The 9,189-nt window shown below is 44.9% G+C and overlaps 1 protein-coding gene across 1 annotated transcript; it reads right to left on the bottom strand.

Annotated features, from left to right (window-relative positions):
- Positions 1-5,445: 5,445 nt before the first annotated feature.
- On the bottom strand, positions 5,446-8,864 carry LOC306841642 (C-type mannose receptor 2-like). The gene is made up of 4 exons (XM_079371589.1): positions 8,480-8,864; positions 7,340-7,723; positions 6,858-7,220; positions 5,446-5,836 (listed from the first exon to the last, which is right to left on the bottom strand). Exons 1-4 carry the CDS (start codon positions 8,511-8,513, stop codon positions 5,484-5,486), a joined length of 1,134 nt encoding a protein of 377 aa, XP_079227715.1. The 5' UTR covers positions 8,514-8,864; the 3' UTR covers positions 5,446-5,483.
- Positions 8,865-9,189: the final 325 nt, after the last annotated feature.

A 9,189-nucleotide genomic window follows, 5' to 3' on the forward strand; every position in this document is an offset into this window, starting at 1 on the left:
ACTTTCCCTATTTATAATAAATTGTTGTTGTTACCTGATCCTTGGTCTCGCGCTTGGGTTCTATTCTGGTTCCGTAACAGAATACTCTGGCCAACATGGACCCAGCGGACCAGGATTCAGAGGTTAGTGTTAGCTCCCTTCAGTTCGCTCTCTCCTCTCAAGGAGCCATGCTCGGGCAGCATGACCAGGCTCTGCGCAATATGGTCGAGTCACTGCAGGTGATATCGACAAGCCTCAGTCGTGTTGAAGCGCAGCTAAACCCCGCTCAACCGACTGTTACTAACCCTGTTGTTCCCTCTCCCAGCCAGGCCCAGCCTCGTGAACCGTTCGTCCCTGCTCCAGAGAGATACGACGGAAAGTTGGGTGATTGTAGAGCTTTTTTATTTCAGTGTGCACTTGTTTTTGAGACTCAGCCACTCACTTACGGCCACGATCGTTCCAAGATAGCTTATGTTCTCGGGTTGCTATCGGGCAGAGCTAGGGCGTGGGGAACAGCCTTCTGGCACAACCCGCTAACTAGTCACGTCAATTACAAAGGTTTTTTCGAAGAGATGATTTCTGTTTTCGATCATCCCGTTGCTAGCAGTGATACTGGGGATCAGCTGCTCAGCCTTCGCCAGGGTTCAATAAGCGTTGCGGAGTATTCCATTGATTTTCGCACATTAGCAGCAGAAGTAGGCTGGGATGATCAGGCCTTGCAGGCGATTTTTTCAAAGGGGTTAAACGGAGCAGTTAAGGATTGTTTGGTGGGCCGTCCTGAAACTAATAACTTACAGGAATTAATAACTCTGGCTATCAAGATCGATAACCGCATCCGCGATAGGGAACGAGAGGAGCCCAGTAAAACCCCTGTTAAACCCTTTTTGCTTCCTGACACTAGTTTTACTCTGAGAGATGGTGCTCGTTCAGTTGTTACACCAGAGGTCCCTATGCAGTTGGGACGCAGCCGGCTAACTCCGGCCGAGAGAGACCGTCGCTTCAAACATAGATTGTGTATCTATTGTGGTGAAGGGGGACACCGCTTGATTAACTGTCCGGTTCGGTTAAACTAGGCCACTCACCAGTTTCAGCCGGGGTTCTGGTGAGTAGCGCAACTGTTCTTAATTCTCCCCGTAAACGGGTAAATTTGGAAGCTACCCTGTTAATTAACAATAAACCACTGTCATTGTTAGCTCTTGTTGATTCAGGTTCAGACGCTAACTTTATTGACTGCGTGTTCGTTCGTGAAGCCGGTATTCAGGTTCTCCCCGTTTCCCAGACACTAAGAGTTGATGGTTTAAATGGCCAGTCGCTAGCTCAAGTTGTGAGTGAAACCCCCCCGTTATCGTTGCTGTTAGCAGGTAATCACAGGGAGAGTTTAGCTTTCCACATTATGCCCTCATCTCATGCCCCCATCGTCTTAGGCCTCCCGTGGTTGCAGCTCCATAACCCACAGATTGATTGGTCCAAGGGTAAAATTACAAGCTGGAGTGAGTACTGTCATGCTAAATGCCTTACTTCAGCATCACCCTCATGTAAGACTCTTGGTGGTACTAAGTTTCCGGAACCCCCCGACTTATCTTCAGTGCCCTCAGTTTACCATCATCTAGGAGAGGTGTTTAGTAAGGAGAGGGCTCTCACCCTTCCTCCTCACAGGCCTTACGACTGTTCAGTTGACTTACTGCCGGGTGCCCCGTTTCCAACCAGTCGCCTGTATAATCTGTCAGGTCCTGAGAGAGAGGCCATGGAGAGCTACATAACAGAGTCCCTCAATTCAGGATTTATTCGTCCCTCGTCTTCTCCACTCGGAGCTGGTTTCTTCTTTGTCGATAAGAAGGATAAGACTCTCCGACCATGCATTGACTTTCGAGGCCTGAACAATATAACAGTGAAAAACAAATATCCCTTACCTCTCATCAGCTCAGCTTTTGAACCGCTTCAAGGCGCCACCATCTTCACCAAACTGGATCTCCGTAACGCCTATCATCTGGTTCGTATTAAGGAGGGGGACGAGTGGAAGACAGCGTTCAACTCTCCTCTAGGACATTTCGAATATCTCGTAATGCCGTTTGGTTTAACCAATGCTCCTGCGGTGTTCCAAGCCCTTATCAATGACGTATTGAGAGACTTTTTGAACCACTCTGTGTTTGTTTATTTAGACGACATTTTGATTTTTTCTCGTTCACTGGAGGAACACATTGGTCATGTGCAGAAGGTTCTGCAAAGACTATTAATGAACAAACTCTTCGTGAAAGCTGAGAAGTGCGAATTTCATACCCCCTCAGTCTCTTTTCTAGGATACATTCTGGAGAGTGGTCAGGTTAGACCAGATCCTGCAAAGATCGAAGCTGTCATGGAGTGGGAGACACCAACTTCTCGCAAGCAGCTGCAGAGATTCTTGGGCTTCGCTAACTTTTATAGACGTTTCATCCGGAACTACAGCCAGGTTGTAGCCCCCCTCACAAGACTAACCTCTCTCTCTGAACCTTTCCTGTGGTCTCCTGCTGCACAGGAGGCGTTTGCTGACCTAAAGAGAAGGTTTTCTTCAGCACCTATCTTGGTGCAACCAGACATCCAGAGACAATTCATCGTGGAAGTGGACGCGTCAGACATTGGAGTGGGGGCAGTTCTCTCTCAGAGGTCTTCCTGTGACCAGAAACTCCATCCGTGCGCCTTCTTCTCCCGCAAACTATCACCGGCTGAGAGGAACTACGACGTGGGAAATCGGGAGTTGTTGGCGGTGAAGTTAGCCTTGGAGGAGTGGCGGCACTGGCTAGAGGGTGCTGAAACACCATTTGTGGTCTGGTCCGATCACAAGAACCTCTCCTACATCCAGACAGCCAAGAGGTTGAATTCTCGTCAAGCCCGGTGGGCGTTGTTTTTTACCAGATTCCATTTTACGGTCACCTACCGACCTGGGAGTAAGAACATAAAACCAGATGCATTATCAAGACAGTTTGATAGAGACAAGGAAACACAAAAAACTATTGACACGATTCTTCCCTCATCCTGCCTGGTGGCTTCGGTGACATGGGAGATCGAGTCAGCTGTCCGTAATGCCTTGAGGGATCACCCCGACCCCGGTGGGGGCCCAGATAACTGCTTGTTCGTTCCTGTTATTGTCCGTTCTCAGGTTCTTCAGTGGGGACATTCATCCAAGATAGCCTGTCATCCGGGTGTTTCTCGGACAACGGACCTGCTCAAAAGACATTTCTGGTGGCCATCCATGAACAGGGACATTAAGGACTATGTGTTGGCTTGTTCTGTGTGTGCCCGGGGCAAGGCGTCACATCGGCCGCCGGCGGGTCTGCTTCATCCCCTCCCTGTTCCGGGTAGACCATGGTCTCACATTGCGTTGGACTTCATCACCGGTTTACCCCCCTCAGAAGGTAATACTGTCATACTTACCATTGTTGACCGTTTTTCTAAATCTGCTCATTTTGTTGCACTCCCTAAATTACCCTCTGCTTCCGAGACCGCTGAACTGCTCACAGTTCATGTCTTTCGGTTGCACGGTATTCCCTCTGACATTGTCTCCGATCGAGGCCCCCAGTTTACATCACAAGTCTGGAGGGCGTTCTGTCAGGCACTGGGAGCTACGGTGAGCCTCTCTTCAGGATACCACCCACAGTCCAACGGCCAGACTGAGAGGGCTAATCAGGACGTAGAGGCTATGCTCCGTTGTGTTTGCGCCCAGAGACCAGATAAATGGAGCCAGCATCTGTCATGGGTTGAATACGCCCACAACTCCCACACATCCTCGGCCACAGGTATGGCACCATTTCAAGTTTCTCTTGGTTACTTACCCCCGTTATTTCCCAGTCAAGAACAAGACATTAACGTTCCCTCCGTCCAAAGTCACCTGCGACGGTTACGCAGGACCTGGAGGGAGACACGAGCCGCATTGTTGAGGACTAGGGAACGGAATCGTAGGTTGGCTGATCGCCACAGGGTTCCGGCGCCTACCTACACGCCAGGCCAAAGGGTCTGGTTGAACTCTAAAGACATTCCCCTTAGCGTTTCCTCTAAAAAGTTGGCCCCCCGGTTCATTGGTCCCTATGAGGTCTTGGAGATAGTGAATCCCTCAGCGGTACGTCTCAGACTTCCTCCTGCACTCAGGATCCACCCCACATTCCATGTGTCACAACTAAAACCGGTTAACACCAGTGAGTTTAGCCCTCCGGCCGTCACCCCTCCACCCCCCCGACTCATCGATGGCCATCCGGCCTTTACGGTTAACAAGGTGATGGACGTTCGCCGCAGGGGGCGTGGTTTTCAATTTCTTGTTGACTGGGTTGGTTATGGTCCAGAGGAAAGAAGCTGGATATCTAGAACTCTGATTTTAGATCACTCAGTAATTCGTGACTTTTATCGGGACAATCCAGGAAAGCCGGGTGGACCGCCAGGAGGCGGTCGTTGAGGGGGGGGTACTGTTATGATTTGGGTTTTTGTTAGTGTGTGCACTTTTGTTGTTTGCTTTCCCTGTTTGTCTTCTCCTCCTGTGTGCTCCCCTTCCCCTTGATTACAATTTGTTTCAGCTGCACAACCAGGTGTCACTCATTCCACGTCTCGTCAACTCCTCCTCTTAAGCCGGCTCTCCACATGCAGCCGGCGCCAGAGTATTGTCAACCCTCCGTGGTATCAAACCTCTAAATCAGGCTTCCTTGTACTTTGATGTTCCTCGTGATTTACTTGTACTTACCCTCTTCGTGTTCTCTCCTCGTCAGCTCCCAGTCCAGACCTACCTGCCCCTTTGTGTCCTGTCGTCTCATCGTGTTCACTTGGATTTCACCTCACGCGTGCTGGATTAGGGTTTTTTGAGAGTCACTTGGATTATTGTCTACACTACGCACCTGAGCTTGGACTCTTGCTCATTATTGTCACCAGTGTCACTTTCCCTATTTATAATAAATTGTTGTTGTTACCTGATCCTTGGTCTCGCGCTTGGGTTCTATTCTGGTTCCGTAACACTCATGTGTGGATTAAAGCTAAGGCTATGAGAAAACGATCAGATGAGGCTACACAACAAAAACAACAACAACTCTTAGTGATCACTAAAAGTTTATTAAGCATCAAAAACGTCAAACACCCACTTACATAAAACTCCCAAATGTTATTATTTATTATTATTACTAAAGTCAATTTAAACACACAGTATAACAATCACCATGTCTCAAACAAAAAGCATAAATGTTGTATGTGAGAAGCAAAACAGTTCATATAATAATTTATACATTTAAAATATAGGACAAATAAGAAATGATATCTAAAAACGTGGACTTTATTAGACAATGATTACAAGAAGTCCAACAACCAAAAGCATCAGAATCATCTGTCAGCAAACATTCGAGTACTTCAGATGTTTTTGAATAAACAGGTCAGTGTGTGATTCAAACTATGTGGATTGTACTCCTTTTTCTAAAAGGCCATGCAATAAACATACACAGTAGTACATAAGTCATTGAATATATAGAATACATGCTACCAGTTTGGAAATGGGTTTTTCAAACCTTGGAGCAGATAAAGTTTAACTCCTCCTCGTCCTGCTTTTTGAACCACTTATAATCTCCCCCTTTTTCCATGGCTCCGGCCATGTCACAGGCACAGCCATCTTTTTCATGACCTGGGGCCCAGTTCTTGTAGTTGACCACATGGTCACTGACCCAGAACCAGTAATCAAGAGTGCAGGTGTAACGCAGTCCCAACCATACATGGGAGGTCTGGGCGTTCTCGGCTTCGTGTTGAACCCATCTCTGCTCGATGACGTTAGTGATGGTGACCAGGTCGTCGTGATGCTCTCTGCAGTAATCAAAGGCCTCCTCCCACGTCTTCTTTTCTTTGACCAGGATCACTTTGTCTGTTAGGGAAGGAAGGTGAGAAAAACACAAGATCATATCAGCAGCTTTATTTGGTTGATCGTTGATACCTGTCCTCACACTAAAGGGTGCATTTATTCACTGAAAAGAGTTCCCAGTAAAGCTGATGTGTCAATTACGTTATTATAACTTGTAAAGTTATTATAACTTGTAAAGTTCATGCTGTCAGATGGGCCCCACTTTAGGGAGGTTTCCAACAGTCATTGCAAAATGTCCCCATTTTGGGCCTCTGCTTTGGTTTTCAGTTTGTGAGCCCTCAGGGGCCCCTTACTCAACTCAACTTTATTTACATAGCACTTTAAACACAACATCATTGATCCAGACAGATAAAAAACAAAGCATTGGAAAGCAACAGACAAGAACAACAATATTCAATATTAAAGAACGAGTTGAGTCCAGTGTAACACAAGACGGACAGAGCTGTGGATTTTGTGTTAGATAGAAAAAGCATGATCTCCACTGCACCTTGTCCTGGATCTGTAGGCGTACGATCTCCTTCCGGCTGATGTTCTGAGGTGACTGCCTCCTCTGTTAGAGTGTTTGGGGTTGGATGTGCTAGCATGTGCAGACAGGATTTTTATTTTTTTTAAATGAAGAACACCTTGATTTTAAAAACAATACCTAAACAAAACTGCAAATCAAATAGATACAAGCTGTCCTACATACCTACCTCCATGAAATTATAAAATAGGGCAAGATTGTGTGTGTGTGTGTGTGTGTGTGTAGGTGTGTGTGTGTGTGTGTGTGTGTGTGTGTGTGTAGGTGTGTGCGTGTGTGTGACTGGGTGAGAGATTCATAATGGGACTGTTCAATGATCGATGGTTTAGTAAAGTGTAATAGAATAATTAGTGTAATAGAATTAATGATGTTGTATTGGTAGAGTATTGTGTTCTGTGTTTTTGTTATGTGCTGTATGTGTACATGTGTCCTAAAGGAGACAATAAAAGCAACTAACTAACGAACCACGAGAAAATAATCGAGGCAGACCTTTGCTGGCCTTACCATCATAGCAGACGAAGTGTTTGCGTTCCTCACAGTTAGCAGAGCTCCATTTCCCTTCACCCTTTAACACAGTTGCACATTCCTTTTTGTCGACTCCATCCTTCAGCAAACCCTGATCCCAGCGTCGGAAAGATGAGCTGTTCCCATCTGACCAACTCCAGGTGTCTCTGAACAGGCCGATCCAGAAACGGTTCTTTTTCTCACATTTACTGTCTTTAGAATGTAGAGTTTTGTCTTTTAACAGATCTAACTGATCTAGTCCACTGAACAGGTCTGTGTGATTTTCTCTGCAGTAGTTCTGAGCCTGTGTCCAGTTCAGGCACTCGTCGATTAAAACGATTCTTTCATCGGGTGGCTTCATTTCTGTAGATGTTCAGAGGAAACATATTGAAACACTTTTTACCACAGAATACTTTGACTTTTGGTTCAGATATTTTCAACATTAAAGTATAGTGTCAAATTTGTATTCATTATTTTCTTACCATTGATGCATGCAAATTTACGGTTTTCATCACAGGGAGCATCGTGAAATTTTTCCCTATGAATGAAGAGACAGTTTTCAAGCCCATTGAGATCATTCGGCTGATCATGAGCAAAGTGAGGCTTCATAGTGCTTAACACCTCTCCTGACACTCCTGGCAAAGACCAGTGCCACTTCCTGTTGTCTTTTCCTTTGTTGCTGCTGAGCCCAATCCACGCTTCCTGTGTTTTCAGGATGTCACTGAGTCTCTCAGTGTCTGTCATGTCAGACACTGTGGCCAGGTCTGTGTATTTATCTTGACAGTAGCTCTGAGCTTCAGCCCAGGTCTTGTTCTGTTCAATGAGGTGGTACTCTTTCTGCTGACAAGTTAAGAAGACAAACCGACCTAAAACAAGAAAATGTTTCGTTTAGCGATGGTGCTGAAAGCATTACTGCCAGATTGAACTTTTAAGTCGTCATGAAATACTGCAGCTCAGTTGTTAGAGTTAGAGTGTAGAATGAATGTTGATTTCATAGAAAACTGGCTTTGGCTGGGAATATACTGGAAGAATTTAGGCTGATTCTGTCCTGATATTTGAGTTGCATGATCGATTTTAAAGTCAGGTCGTATTTCAGCTCAGTCGCATTGATCACTGACTGATCAGCTGCTCCTGTCATGGCGGTTTGATGCATTCCTGGCACATTTGGAATTTGGTGAAGACTTTCTTTTATCTGTGGGAGTTTTCAAAGGAAACTTTATCGCCATCCTGCTTTAACATGTTCAGTGTGGGCTCTCAGATCATACTGACAAACTTTATTTTGAAAATTGAACAGTATGTTTCATTATGCGCACATGTATGCAATGTGAAGCTACAGGCTAACTAAAACATGCTAACATTAGCCTGCTAACACAACAAGTGAAGTGATTTGTTGTAATTCTAAATTCCTTCATGCAACTGGAGTGGAGGGGTTGGAGGCGTGTCGCTGCATGAGAGCGGAGGTGTGGCCACACAGCAGTTTGTTTTGGTGCTCAAGGGCGACATCTACTGGATCAAAAGGTCTCACATTCTTCCTTTAAGGTTTTAGTCACTTTTGCTAGAGTTTCTAAAAACATGCAGCAGTACAGCAGCAGAACTTTAAAGCAGGCAACACGATCACTTACCCATCACAGTGAGCAGAAACAAAGCGTTCTGCATCGTTGGTCTGTTTGATGAAACTGATTATTAAGCCTGCTGACAAACAAACACAGGTAGAAAAAAAAAATGCTCCACTCCCTCCTGAATGCAAATATCAGTGCAATAAGGAAGATACATATGTGCAAAACATAGTCAAACACTACTGTATACGCAGACTGGAAAATAAAAAAAAATATGGACAAAGACGCCTTACAGTTTATGTCAATAACTAATCAGACCAAAATCGAATTTTCTACCAGGATAAACATGAAATTCCCAAATTCCTTTTTGAACCCACAGCAGTTAATTTAACGTCAAAATGACAGATAAAAATAACAGCAACATTAATCAGAAGATTATCGGCTTCAAATGTTCTAGTTATGATTCATTCAGAACATCTTTCATTTCATAAAAGTTCTGGGGAAAAATTAAAAAAAAAGATTGTATCTGTCATAACTTCGGCACGATCTCGTCACAAGCTTCACATTGCGGACGTTACCATAGCAACGGTGGAATTATAGGCAAACTCATTATAATGAGCTGCTGTCTCTGTGATTTGTGAGACAGAAATAGATTGGTGGAAACAGAATTCAACGTTTAATTAATTGTTATAATAAAGTCAAAAAAGAAAAAAGTCAATTACAAAAAGATCTGAAGGAGAATTTCTGTGCCTTAAATATTGTAAAAACTGTAAATA

The sequence above is a fragment of the Symphodus melops genome (assembly GCF_947650265.1).
Source record: "Symphodus melops genome assembly, chromosome: 20".
In the NCBI taxonomy this organism is placed as follows: domain Eukaryota; kingdom Metazoa; phylum Chordata; class Actinopteri; order Labriformes; family Labridae; genus Symphodus; species Symphodus melops.